Below are 14,298 nucleotides of genomic sequence, written 5' to 3' on the forward strand. Positions count from 1 at the left end.
CTCTGACACACACACACACACTCTCTCTCTCTCTCTCTCTCTGCGTTCTGATGGATCGCAATGTGTCGAAGCCGGAGCCGTCTAGGGAGCTGCGGCCAATCCGGTAGAAGATCGAGGAGGTGAAGCAGCGGACGCGGACGAGGAGTCGACCATCGTCTCAACCGCGTAGCTCCGCCGCCCGGAGGATACGCGAGGGGATGGTCGACGGCGACTCCGCCCGCGGTATCGGCGGGAAGCGGAGCAGGAGAACAAGGGTGTTGGGTATCCAGAGACCGTTGCTGCCGCCGTAGCGATAAAGATTGAGAGGAGCAGAAAGCCGCGGCAGAGGAGGAGGACAAAAGAAAGTTAGATTCACCGCGGAGGAGGACGAGAAGGCGAGAAACTTGGGGTTTTCTAGAGCCGGGAGCAGCGGTGGAGGAGGGTTTGGTTGGGGAAAAAGCTACAATTTTTTCCCCGTCCCGTCTCCGTCACATCAAAAGGTTTGTGGGGGTTAAATCGTTAATTTCTTGCCAATTGGACGCCAAGCAGGCATGCCACAACTGCGAACACGTGGATGTGTTACTTGTCGGTGTAATATTTTTCGTATTATTCTATCCCCACTCATTGACCGAGCTTTTTTTTCTTTTTGGTATAATTGACCGAGGCCTTTAAGCGACAGCCCGTCCTTCTTGTTTGTTTTCGTGGAGCAGTCCTTTTCGGCCAAACAGTAGAAGCCACTGGCATTGTCTACACGCTCCAAGGCGTCCATATTAAACCTGACCGTTCCTTCATCAGATTGTAGCCTAATCACTAGATTAGACGTCCATGCCCAAAGATGCCCTCCTATCCTATCACTCCCGTCGTTAATGTGGGTAGCGCTCCATCCCGTGAACCGAGCGCGACGGATGAGAACAACCGCTCGGAAACACGGGGAAATTGAAAAAGTGAAAAAACTTGCCAGTACGAAGGAGACGAGATTCCAATTTATTTTATTCTATTCTTACTGTGATTGCGACGCTTTCAAGCTTTGAAAACGTATGATATTTAAAAAATAAAAAATAAAAAAAATGTTAAAATTACCAACCCTCTGTTCCATTGACAGGTATTCGTTGGACAATACCTTGCGAATCCTTACTTTAATCTAGTTTTGGATCCGTCTCCGGTGGACTGATCAACTACTTAGCTGTGCTCCATGGCGGTGGTATGAATTAAAATAAGAAATAGCTCAGCAGCACAAACATCAACCCGCTGCTGAGCTACAGTGGCCAGCAAGAGCCTTCCCTCTCGGAAATCCACCGGTGGACAGCCCCAACAGTACCTTACCATAGGCCAAAGTCCCCTTCTTTTCCCCTGGGCTCACAAGTTTCGCTGTAAAAGAAAAAAAAGGAGCGAGTGGCAACGTTGCTTTCATTGCAGGTGGGAATCCCCTCCCTCGGACGCTGCACCTCCTCTTTCAAGTCCGGAAAGATTTATAGGATCCTCTCCATCTCTCTCTCTCTCTCTCTCTCTCTCTCAGGTCTTCGTTCCTCTTGTAACTTTCCGCAGTTGTGCATCGTGCGCTCCGCTCACCCTTGGGTCGATTTGTTTCGCTTTGCGTGCAGTGATAGGAATCACCCGCTTGGCAGCTGTCACCGCGCAGCCTCGCGTGCTGATGCTGCAGAACCCCACTTCTCCTCCTCCTTTTCCTTGCCTCTCCTCTCCCGAAGACTCCCTGCCCTTCCCATCGATCATATTGCCGGTGTTCCGTTGGAAGAATTCCTTTTGGATAGTGAAGTTAAGGTTTTGGAAGAGATGAAGGATGGTGCGTCGGCGTCGAGCCTGGCGATCACGGAGAAGAGGCCGGCGCAGCAGAAGCCCGGCGGCAGTTGCATCGGTGTCTTCTTCCAGCTCTTCAATTGGAAGAAGAAGCTCTTCTCCAAGAAACTCCTCCCTCCAGGTGACACATTGGCCCATGTCTCGATCTCTAGTGCTTCAGGAAACAAGAAAATATGTCTTACATTGGCTCATCTTTTTAGCTGTCTCTTGGTCGTCATCTTTCGTTTTGTTACTGGTCATGCAGTTTCTGGTGCTGCGAAGAGGGTGTCGAAAAAAATTGCTGGTAGAGAGGAGAAGATGCAGAAAGCATCCATGGCAAAGCTGTTACTGGTACCTCTTCTTCATTTCAATGAGATATCTGTTTCGATTTATTTCTGTGTAAGGATTATGCTCTAGTTTTTTGTAATATCTCTCCAAAACTTTAGATTGCTGATGAGAACCATGGAGGCTTTCCGAATACAAAAAGATCAGAGGATGACACCAGCTGTTCTTCGTCCCAAGGTGGTCTGGGCGACGGAATGCGTGCTCCTGGCTTGGTGGCCAAGCTCATGGGTCTCGAATCCATGCCTGTTGCTCAACGTGAAAAGACAAGGAATGCTTCGGGTTCCAAGCTCGATGGCTCTCTTGATGAGGCTTCAGAGCTCGAAGAAATTTGCTCGGAAATGGGTGGGCGTGGAAGGGCTGAGACGAGGCCTCAGAAGGTCCAGAAGACTGGAGTCACTTCCCGGTTCGGTTCCAATAGTTTCCAGTTCAACAGGAGCATGCTATCAAGCTCAAGAAGGCAGCACCACAAGCTCGCTTCCCCTGTGAAGAGCCCGAGGATGTTTTCGAGAAGGAACAAAGCTCGGTTGATGGAGGCTGCGACTAAGATCCTGGAGCCTGGGCTGCAGTCCAGGAATCAGGGTAGATGCGCCCTTACTTATATCAACTCCTCGCGAGTCAGTAGAGAAGGATCCAATGCTTCTCTGTTTCCCAGGAGTTCTGGAGAACCATCGAATGATTTGCTCGTTGGTTCTTGTAAGAATTGTGGAAATGTAGTCGAAGTTACTGGGTTGATGACAAGCGCCAAGGAGACACAGGTAACTCAGAATGGGTACAGTGATTCAGATTTGAGTAATGCTTCGTCTTCCCATGCTGTGTATGAAGAACATAAGCCGAAACCTCCGGTCATGCTGTCTGGTCCAAACAGAACAGCTTCGCTTCCTGTTCAAAGCAAGTTCAATGTGCAGAATTCACCAGAGAGTGGTCGGAGTAGAGCGACATCGCTGGCTCTTCAAGCTAAGTTCAATGTCCAGAGCAGAGCTCATGACTTGATGGAAAGGAAGTGCCGTAAAACATATGATCAGCACTTGTGCAAGGCCGGAGAGGAAGTTGCTTCAAGATCTGCCCTCAAACAGAATAATTTGAGGCAAAACCAATTGCCATCAGTTCATGAGAAAGCATTTAGGGGTTCTGAAGTGTGTGGAAGACAACAGAGCGGAAGAGACCCATATGCATCAAATGGGACCAAGGATTTTGTTGCTTTGAGCAGAAACCTGAACAATTGTATGCGTTCGAGATCCCCATCGAAAGTTTTGGAGAGAAATAGAGTGGAAATGGAAAGGAATGATTTGGAAAAGAAGAACATTGCTCAGAAAAGAAGACTGGTGGGTAACTCTCAGATTGGAAATGAAGGAATGGTTAACGTAATGTTAATGAAGCAAAGAGGTGCTAGACGTGACTTGATTAACGAAACAGCAGCAGGGGTTATGGTTAATCGTTCGATCAATAAAAACAATGCCAAAATTGAGTCATGGAAACAGGTGCAAGTTGGTAGCAAACGTGGGAGTCCAGGTATAGCTTCTTTCACATCACCAATGAGTCACCGTTCTGGGTCTTCCACCCACAGAAATATGGTAGGGAAGAGCGGGAGTGCTAAAGAACTCGTTCATGATGCTTCTATTTCAAGAAAGTTAGTATCAGATGAAGAGACAGGAAACTTCTCATCTCAGAAAGGAATGACCCAAGGGGAGGATGCACTGACTGCTCTTCTAAAACAAATCAGAGAGTCTTTGGTCCAAGATGGGTTCCAAACAGGGGATGCTGTTCCACATAGATCTCCTGCATCTGTTCTTGAAGAGCTGATTTCTGCCCTTTCAGATGGATCTTGTCCACCTAAGAGAAATGGTGATGGATTGCCAAGTGGGTTGGGCCCAAAAGATAAATTGTGTTATGGCTGCACTCATTTATCTAATTCTGCCAATTCTCATGGTGAGATACCTATGATCAATAAAAAATTTCAGGTCAGCATTCTCTTGTACTTGTATTAGTCTTTTTAGCTTTGCGTTGTTTTGATGGATGACTCAAGTTTTCTAAAGGCAGTGTTAATTCTCCTTGATCTGGACAGTATCTTTGTGCTGTTTAACATTGATATGGGTTGAAGTCAAAGGAGCTGGATTTATGTAGTGTAGTTGCAATCAAACAACACTTCATTTTGAGTATGATCTAGATTTTAGGTTATTATATATGACATATTAAATGGCTATTAAGTAGTCTACTTGCATTATATCTACTATTAAATGTTAAATGTTATTTAACATTATCTAGATTTTATGATATCTAGTATTAAGTAATCAAAGGAGCTGACATGTTAAATGTCTTCTAGATTTTATGTTATCTAGATTTTAGGATCTAGATGTTATGTTGTTTTGTGTAATGAAGTGAAAGAAGCTTGTGCTTATATCTACTGAGTTTTTAATGTATGTTATAGTTTGCATAAAGCAAGATTTGAAGGACATTGATACTGTTAAGTAGGGAAGGAAGGAAGGATTAAGATTGATAGTTGAAACTTGCTTAAAACCTTCTCAAAAGAGTATGACAGGTAGCTATTTATAGAGGTCATGAGAAGCTTATCTCTCCTTTCAATTTGATGGCCGCTTATTACCTTTTAACTCCTTCCATGAAGTGCATGGTAACAACTAGGCTCGTTAACCATTTTGACTACTGTCTATAGTGTTTCTTCATCTCATCTGCAGTGGATGGTGACCTCTTTTTTATGCCACATCATCGTAATCTGGTACTTTATAGGTTTCATTAGTAGCTCTTGTTAGCCACATTCTACTTATTAGTTACACTTAATGGCACCGGGGCATTCTGGTTAATCATGCTTTGACATCATTAATGTAACAGCATTAACTCTGAAATTTGTTAATCTGGTTGAACCATCAAGCAGATAGAGATGGTGTTCATAAGTTAATGTTGCTGGGACACTTCAAAATTTGGGCTTTTGGGCTTGTCTGGATGCTTGGACACCAAACTTCGTGTTACTTCAAATTAACAGTACATGATATCATCGGTGTCATTTATGAAGTCATGACACATCTACTTAGAAGTTTTCAAGTATGACTAGCAAAGTTTTTGCGAATTCTACGAAACTGCAATGCAATGGGTTCAACTAATATTCGTTGCAGGAAAGGGGAGGCAACTTGACCTAATTTATTAAAACAAAATGATAAGAAAAAGAATAAAATGTATTGATTATACTAAAAGCGGAAAAAACATAAAATGTCCACAACTTCAACTCCCGCAGAACAAAGCTAAGGAGATAAGCACTTTCCGACTTCTAGCAGAAGGATCTATGAGGTCTTGGAGCATGGTGAACTGCTGTAGTCTTCTTATCACACAGTGGTTGGTCAGTCACAGCTGTGATGACATCTTATTATATGGAACTCCCAGGCTGATTGCAAAATTTAATTGATCCCAAGAAAGAGGCCATTGTCAGGGGATTCTTTTCTTCGTCCACTTAGTCCAGAGTGATTGAATTGTAGCAGCCCTGCCCTGAACGTTCATTCATCTAAGAAAAAGAACCAAGTTACACTTGTGAAGGGGCATCTAAGAAAAAGATGATTATTTATCTCTGTCATTACCACAAAGTATGCAGCATATACGCTTCTTTAGTAAGTTCTTCATATTTGATTTATTGTTTAACATGATCCACTTAAGCACTTTAATCTTTTCCTGTTCATTGGTCTTCCAACGAGCACTGAAGAAAGGCAACTGGACTCCACTGCAGCTGATGAAATTATAGAGATCTTTGCAGTTGTATCTCCAATCCCTTCTTCTTCCCTTCCATCTATGTCTCTGTTATTTGGAGCTTTTTGAGATAACATGGTTGCAACAAATTGTTCCACTCATCAGTAGCCTCCCTGGTCAGTGGTCCGAAGATTTTGATGACCTCTTCAAACTCTTATCAAATTGAACAGCCACCCAACTAATTATTCATTATATAGATATATCTATATAAATTTACAAACACATCTATACTATATGGATGTGTCTCTGTGGCCAATTATCTAAAGGTTTCCATCCAGCTCTTCTAGATACCTAGATATTTTACAACCGAGTCACTTGCCCAGGTAGCATCAGTGCATGTCCTTGAGCTCCTTCTTCGGAATTGGCATTCGCCAACGATGCATCCATATATCATGCATTTTCATGTGCTTCAGCATAGTGGTGTTTGCTTTGCATGCATTTTTACAACACATATCTTGTGATAGATTGCAGTTAATGGCCTCTAGCCATGTGGAAATCGACATTTTTTCCCAGAAGGTATTAATTGAAAGGCTTTTCTAATGACTGTAGTTTTTGTTGTCAATCTCTTCAGGCAGGGGCAAAAGCAGGGATATCCATGGCATATCCAGCCAGTGATGGGGATCATCCTAGCCCAATATCAATTCTTGAAGCTTCTTTCTCAAATGACAGCTGCTATTCTTGGAGTCCCAGCGGCTGCTCAGGTGTGAAAATTACTTCTACCTTTGCCAAAGCGGTGAACCATGACCGTGTTCCTTGTTGTTTAAACATCCCCGTCCCTCTTTTCTGTTAGTATTTTCTTGTTTGGTGCACAACAATTTAGTTTCTTTTGGTGGACGCAACAATAACTCTCATCTGCCTGCTTTATCCTTCAATGAAACTTACACAATTTGACAAATTCAACATTTTTATTTGTTTTCCTTTTGTACACACAGTGTCCATTTCATTACTAGACCATAGCATCCTAGCTCATTTTTAAATCCCCAATCCTGCATTTTTATATGATTTCAAGTCTGTTTGAATTGATTTCTGCCTTTGTAATTTACAATCCTATTCAATGATTTTTGTATGACTTTACTTCAGGATGCAAACCAGAGTCTACTTTAAGCTCCTGCAGCAAGATACAAGCGTTGGATCCAGAAAGTGATCTTTTAGACTCTGCATCTTCTACTAATATTGGGAGGTTTGATACTGAGAACACTGCCTGCTCGGTTGGCAATAGTTCAACCATGCATGGTATCTATTCCTGTGAATTTGAACTCAAGGACAGTAAGCTCAGGTATTACATTGATGCTATTTCCAATGCTGGATTGCTGTTTGAGAGCAGTTCCTCGTTTGGCTCAAATGTGGCAGATTACTCTTCCATAGATTTGTTTCTTCATGATATGGTAGAAGCAATGATAAATGCCTCTCATATTAGTACAAAATGCAGTTCTGGTTTCAGAGAGGATAAAGAGGGGAGTTCACTTGGGCGGCTTGATTTTGACTGCATGATAGAGTGTTTGGATTCTAAATACAGCTGCCTCTGTAGTTCTGGTTACAAGGCATGGTCGATTCTTCCATTGCTTTTAAGCAAAGATAGGTTGGTAAAAGTGGTTGAAAAGGAAATAACAGGATGGACAGATTTGGCTGGGAAGACTTTAGATGAGCTGATTGAGAAGGATATGAACCTTTCAACCGGAAAATGGACAGAGTTCAAAGTTGAAGCATTTGAAATTTGCATGCAGATTGAGGACAATGTACTCCAGGTACTGATTGATGAGACTGTGATAGATTTTTGTTTGTGCTGAATGAAGACATGGGAATGCTAAAAGCTTCTTAAGAAGCATACAGCATTGTATTAGATGCAAATTTGTGAGCTATACTTTGTATACAGCCATGTGTGGACAAAAGCATCATGTACAAACGAGGTGGTGTTTTAGGTTTTGTAGAGGAATTGTTCATAGGAGCTGTTGATTTGTGAATTTGGAAGGAACATGCAGCTTTTTTGCATTGGAAGTTGCTACTTTCTGGAGTTTTCCAGTGCTTCTTTTTTCGTTTCTTTTCTTTTCTTTTCTTTTCTTTTTTTTTGTGGGTGGTTGGTGCGGGGGGGGGGGGGGGGCGCCAAGTGGTTATCAGAACTGAGTGATGTATCCCGTTTTGTTGTATTTTCCTGAATCTAAACCAAGTAGTTGAAATATCTCTTAGTAAACTGGAATCTTTTATGTGTTTTCTTGTTTAAAGCAGACTGTGGGTTCCTGAAAAAATGGGTACACGGGTTAGGCTTTGTACTCGAAGTAAAATTTTCTGTACCTATGTGAATAATGGACTCTACCAGAGATAGCCTTGACAAAAGAGTTTGGTCCGGTCATCAAAATTGCATCATCTGCTAGTCTTATCAAGATTATGCTTATCATTGTAGTACCTGTTCTCTCAATTGATTTGAATGCAAATAAAAAAATTCCATGGAAAGCGAGAGAGGACTTGGTCCTTCTGGCCTCTTCATGCAAAAGAGGAGATTCTCAGGTAATACAGGGATCGGTCCCGGTATGTTGTTCATGTTCATCTACTGGATTTTACCGAGGAAAAGAAATTTTATGATTTTTCTAACAAACTCAACTTCCTGTCTTGAAGGTGGTGGATAATGTTACTTCAGTTCATGAAAAGAGACTCAACCTGAATGGTCGTGATGCCAGGGGATATGTATCTTGCTGGAAGGCTAGCTCAGAGGTATGTTTCGGTTGAAGATATCAATAGTACTCCCATCACAAATGGTTGTGGTGTAATGTAATTGCCCTGTTGTTGAACTTGGGATTTCTGAATTAAGTGAAATCCTCTTGTTTCAGACTGTAGTCTAGTTTTAATCCATCCAAAAATAGGTATTTCTTCTTTTATTTTACCATGACTTATTCTCTTGACAAAATCAAAATCCAAAAGCAATGAAAAATCTAGCCTCAACTCTATTGTGCATTTGGTTTGAAGACCTGTCCCATACTCGGGTCTATGTATGATTCTACGACTAACAGGTGAAAAGCCTTCTCATCCATGTTGGTGCCCTCAAGAAGTTTGAACAATGTTCTTGTGAATCTCTGATGATGAAACTGGAGATCCAGAAAAAGCTGGAAAAAAGATTAAAATATAATATTACAATTGATTGAACTAATAAGCTCCAATCTTATGAAAATTTCATATCGGGATATGTATGTATATTTTAAAATTTTTTTTTCTAAATAACGTAGCAAAATAGAAGATTAAAATATTTTTTAATCTTAATCATACATACATAAAATACAAGAATCTACTTCATATGCTAAAATTGAATACATGCTAAATTTTATGCTGAAATTGAATATATGATCTAATCACATACCTGTTTCACAGTTTCTTTCTTCAAATCTAGATTTGGAAGAGAGTAGATTCTTTCTTAGCCATACAAATGTTCGGCCTCTACAGATATTCACTCAAGATCATCTGGAACAGTCTTCTTTGATGTTAATCCTTCTTCTTTAAGAACAATCAGCCTGCGAATTTAAACGAAGTCTGAATTGCGAACTACTCTTTGATCCTTTCTTTGATCTTTTCTTCTCTTGCTTTTCTTTTCTTGATTATGAAGCAATCAAGAACTGAAAAATCAACAAGCAAAGGGACGTCCAAGCTCCTCTTGGGTATGGAGAAATGGGATGCCCAACACCTTAGGCATTGGGGAGAAGAGAGAGGGGATGTGGGGAGCTTCTAAGAGAGGTGTGGGCTGTTGGAATTCAGAGCTAAGGAGCCTTAGGTCCCTTTAAATAGGCATAAGGTTTGAATTTTATTGAAAACTAAATAACCACTTAATACAAGTCCTACTTGCATTAGGAATCCCTATTCCTTTAGTTATTTGACCCTTTTTAGGAGATCCTTTAGATGCCAATTTTGGGAGCCCTTGCATCCACAAATACACATGCCACATGGCTGCCATGGGACACCCCAATCAGGTCCACATGCCCTCTCTAGTGTGTGCACGTCCAACTTGATCAAATCAAGTGGCGTTAATCAAAACTATCAAAAAAATTGATTAAGGATTTGAATCCTTAATTCATTTGAACCAAAACCTTAGGCATCCAACAATTGGAGTCCAATAAATCTAATTCATTTAGGTTATTAACAGATAATTAAACTGAATTAATCTTATCAAATAAGAAATTCAAACGTAAAGAGAAAATTGGATTCAACCATGTGCTAGCAAGGTTATCCTGAATCCAATAGGATTTTTCTAAATCCAATTGAGACTTCGTAAGCCCAATTGCTTATTCCAGATCTAATTTCTTTGTTGTGTGATCCCATAAATTCAATTCTATCTGGTAGTGAGATATACAATGATCTTTATCATAGCATCATTGAAACTCCTTTCAATGAGTCGGAACAGTTTCACTCTAACTCATCAAGGATTATCGATCTTGAGTAACTCTAATGAGCTCTCACCATCTACCAGTGACACATAGCAGTATGTAGTGACAATCTAATAGAATCGAAAAAGAATCTCAAGATGTAGTTTACATGTGATTCAATCCCTCTATCGTGAGTGTCGATTAGATGACAGGTCATGGATAAATCGTCAAACCTCATCATCAGTCATATGATAGATTCGATCAGCTCAAGTCCAATTACGATCTTTATAGAAACTCTTTTCCACCAATCATACTGTTGTGGTCACAAACTCTCAGACTTAGCCTCTCAAATCCTATAGGACTATTCCTCTCTATCAAGATCGATAGATTCCATCTAGACGCGCACCCTACTCTTACAGTGGACTAACTATCGCCAACATCTACTACAAAGACTCATTGAGACCATGTATATGTGTCAGTCAAACTCTAGCAGTTTCACTGCGAGCAGTCATACCATTACAGATCAAAGAATCATTCATATAACTACAGCATCGAGACAATCACTGACGATCGAGTAGAAATCCAAGTGATCTCTCGTATGGTCATACTCAGTACTAGTTATTTTTTGATAACTACCCACACTCGTCGCTCCATATCTTTACACTGTAAATCAGAGACTCATTTATCCTAAATGAAGTGATCTGTGTGTCGGTTTATCCGAATCGATCACCATCCTCATGATGATACTATGATCGGAAGCATTTAGAAATTATATACATATCTCTAATTCTCAATACTTTGAGAATGTGTATCGAAATGTTAATTTTATGGACGATTCAAGAACATATCATACTTGAATGAAAATCAAACTTATCCTTTATTGATCAAATCAATGGATTAAGTACAAAATTGTGTCTTAGATTTATTACAATGTATCAGCCATATTGACTTCTAGGATATACAACTAACAAATCTATCCTGCATTTTTCATCACACCCCACCTTGGTTGTATGCGTTATTTTAGGGGAGGAAGAAATGATAAGAAGAAGTTTTACCATTTCCAACTTTGGTGTCAATTATTTTTTCAAAGTTGGTATAAATCAGTTTTCCTTAAAACTGTTCCGTCCTCCACATAGCTTATCCCATTTAAATAAAAAGAAGTAACTTGATAGGAATAAAAAGAGAAAGGACTTTCCATTAGTCAATTTCATGTTGAGTTGCCACCGTTGGCTCCCAAGGTGTGCTTCTGACACATTCATATGGCCATGGTTGCAACAATATGATTCACATTCATCGTGGAATGATAATTACACCACCTCTATATACTTTGATCAAAATTACATGAATGCACTAGGAAGAACCAATCGAATCTTTGTCATGCCATCTTTCGTATAATCGTATTATGTGCACCTATGCCTTCATGCGGACTGCTTAGGTGGGTCTATAATCCACATAAAAACAATAGATAAAACTATGTGTTGGGATAATTCAGCTGATTCCCTCGATTTCGATTTTCAATCGATCTGATAAGTATGAACTGCCAACTATCAATCGATTGGCTGACCAACAGTCGGCTATTCTCAACCTCCTTAAAAAATTTTAACTATGACAACTCAACTGACTTCAAATCGATGACCATCGGCATATTAGAGTTGTCTATCGATGGTCATTCAGACTTTCACAATTACCGACATACAGTCGATATATTCAGACTGTCGATATAGAGTCGATATATCAGAAACTGCCAATGCAAAAAGCGCATAATGATCAGAACATAATCAGTGGTGGGTATAACCGTCCATCCCACGATCACATAAAGTCGAAATAAGTGAGATCCACATATTTAACCATTACAAACGGTTACCAACAACTCGTCTATAAAAAGAGATAAATGAACTATATTTGGTAAGACGCTCTTTTTGAGCTAGTACTTTGTCTCTCTAAATATTCATGTACTATTCACCACTCTTTATTGACTTAAGCATCGGAGGATTTCCGCTGCACACAATTTCGATCAATGCAGACTTCTTTTTACAGATGCACTTCTCTGGCGATGGGTGCAATAGGGGATTGATCGCAACAGATTAGTGCACTAGGAAGGGATAAGATACAAAAAATTATGATAAAAATCAGAGCTCAAAACAACTGTACAGGATCTGCGAGGCAATCTTTCCGCTAGGAAGATCTCCCTCCCCCACCTCCAATGGCAGAGCCCAGCTCTTCACGTCCTGTAGTCACTACGGACATCAAATTACTATTTTAATACAGTAAATAAAAGTGTTGATAAAGGCGGTACACAGCCTCCAACAATAACAGACATAGCAACAGCAGCAGCCGCTGACGGAGGAGTCGGTGGCGCATTCAGTGTCATCCAAGCACAGCTGCTGTCCTCTATGGCACTCATCCTTTTCATCTCCAGAACGATGACCATCTCGACATTCTTATCGAGTCGAGCAACTACTTTCTCAGCATTTTCATTATGCCACTCATCATTTGCGGTAATCTCCCTCTCCTTCCCATGTACATAGCATCAAGAAAGCGAAGAGGCTGCGTGTATCTTTCACTTCTCCATCCTCAAGTTCTTCAGAGGATTCTATCCCTAGATTTTTCCAGCAATGGGTGCTCGATGACTATGAGCATAAATTCAAGGAGATCGACTGTCAACTTGTCCGACTTCAAGTGAAAGATCGGAAGTCCTCCAATGACCTCAGCTTTCACATTGCCTAACTTCTCTCTCAGCATATCTTAGACGAGCCGATCCAGTCTCGATTCAAGATGCCGCATATGGAGCCATATGACAGCTCCATCGATCCGATTGATCATTTAAAGAGTTATAAGGCTCTCATGATGATCCAAGGGGTGACTGACGTCCTCTTATGCATTGACTTTTCGACAACTATTCGGAAGGCTGCTCGAGCCTAGTATTCTGAACTTCAATCGGAGAGCATAAGTTCTTTCAAGCAACTTGAACATTCATTCGTGGCCCATTTTAATACTAGCCGAAAGGTGCCGTGGATATCAGATAGTCTTTTCTTCATCAAGCAAGGTGAGACAGAGACATTAAGAGACTTCGTGGCTCGCTTTAACATGGCCACACTTGAGGTCAGGGATCTCAATGAAGATATGGCCATCTCGACCATAAAGAGAGATCTGAGGGGATCCAGATTTATCTACTCTCTGGATAAAACTCTCCCTCGAACCTATGCTGAATTTTTTGAGCACGCATACAAGTATATTCACGCGGACGAAAGCACTTCTGATCGATGCCAGATAAAAAAAAAGATCAAAAAAAATAAAAAAAATAAAAAAAAATGGAGCTCTGACCAAATCAAGTCGGTCAACAACTAATAAAAGAGCTTCACCCTGTCGACGGAGTCTAAAGTCGAATAATTATGACAGCAGGTATGACTCTTATACTTCTTTTTCTATTTCTCGTACACAGATCTTAATGAAAATCGAAGGAGAGGAATATCTTCGACATCCCCCTCCAATGAAAGCACCACCGAGAAGTCACAACAAGAAAAAGTATTGTCGGTTTCATTATAATCATGGTCACGGTACCGAATAATGTATTCAGCTCAGGGATGAAATAGAGGTCTTGATTCGACATAGTTATCTCGGGAGATTCTGATAAGATCGCCCGACTCAACCTCCCATCGACCAACAGTCTTAGCCACAAGCTGAGAAAACGATCAACATTTGACCAATGATGGGAGTGATCAACATGATTTCTGGATAACTGAAGGATTGGGGGGTAACTTCTAAAGAAGAGTCGACAAAAAAATGATGATTTGACAATGTAATCTCTTTTTCGAAAAATGATGTTTGGAGAATACAAACTTTTCATGATGATGCTGTCGTCGTCTCGATGATGATAGCAAATTACGATGTAAAAAGAATTCTAGTCGATAATGAAAGTTCTACTGACATCCTTTTTTACTCGATTTTTTTTCGAATGCGACTACTGACTGACCGACTCAGAAGAGTCTCAACACCATTAGTCAGTTTTACTGGAGATGTAGTTACCATGGAAGGAGAAATTACTCTCTCACTAATCGTGAAAACAGATCTATAATAAAGTATCGTTCTC

At 40.7% G+C, this 14,298-nt stretch overlaps 1 protein-coding gene across 3 annotated transcripts; it reads left to right on the forward strand.

The window, feature by feature from the left end:
- Positions 1–175: 175 nt before the first annotated feature.
- LOC105045415 (uncharacterized) lies at positions 176–8,735 on the forward strand. Of its 3 annotated transcripts, none has more exons than XM_019846107.3 (7): positions 176–479; positions 1,581–1,915; positions 2,039–2,124; positions 2,220–4,076; positions 6,437–6,566; positions 6,946–8,367; positions 8,476–8,735. In XM_019846107.3, exons 2-6 carry the CDS (start codon positions 1,771–1,773, stop codon positions 7,650–7,652), a joined length of 2,925 nt encoding a protein of 974 aa, XP_019701666.1. In that variant the 5' UTR covers positions 176–479; positions 1,581–1,770; the 3' UTR covers positions 7,653–8,367; positions 8,476–8,735. The 3 variants fall into 3 exon arrangements, with proteins under 3 accessions (XP_019701666.1, XP_010921990.1, XP_073108592.1); XM_010923688.4 differs by lacking the exon at positions 176–479 and adding an exon at positions 1,180–1,395; XM_073252491.1 differs by lacking the exon at positions 176–479 and having other exon boundaries at positions 1,180–1,915.
- Positions 8,736–14,298: the final 5,563 nt, after the last annotated feature.

Source organism: Elaeis guineensis, chromosome 2, assembly GCF_000442705.2.
Source record: "Elaeis guineensis isolate ETL-2024a chromosome 2, EG11, whole genome shotgun sequence".
Classification (NCBI taxonomy): domain Eukaryota; kingdom Viridiplantae; phylum Streptophyta; class Magnoliopsida; order Arecales; family Arecaceae; genus Elaeis; species Elaeis guineensis.

Bases quoted from the DNA above. Each gene is read 5' to 3' on its own strand.
- LOC105045415 (XM_019846107.3), top strand. From the start codon at position 1,771: ATGAAGGATGGTGCGTCGGCGTCGAGCCTGGCGATCACGGAGAAGAGG. The intron at 1,916-2,038 runs GTGACACATTGG...CTGGTCATGCAG, and splicing joins CAAGAAACTCCTCCCTCCAG to TTTCTGGTGCTGCGAAGAGG. The intron at 6,567-6,945 runs GTGTGAAAATTA...ACTTTACTTCAG, and splicing joins GAGTCCCAGCGGCTGCTCAG to GATGCAAACCAGAGTCTACT.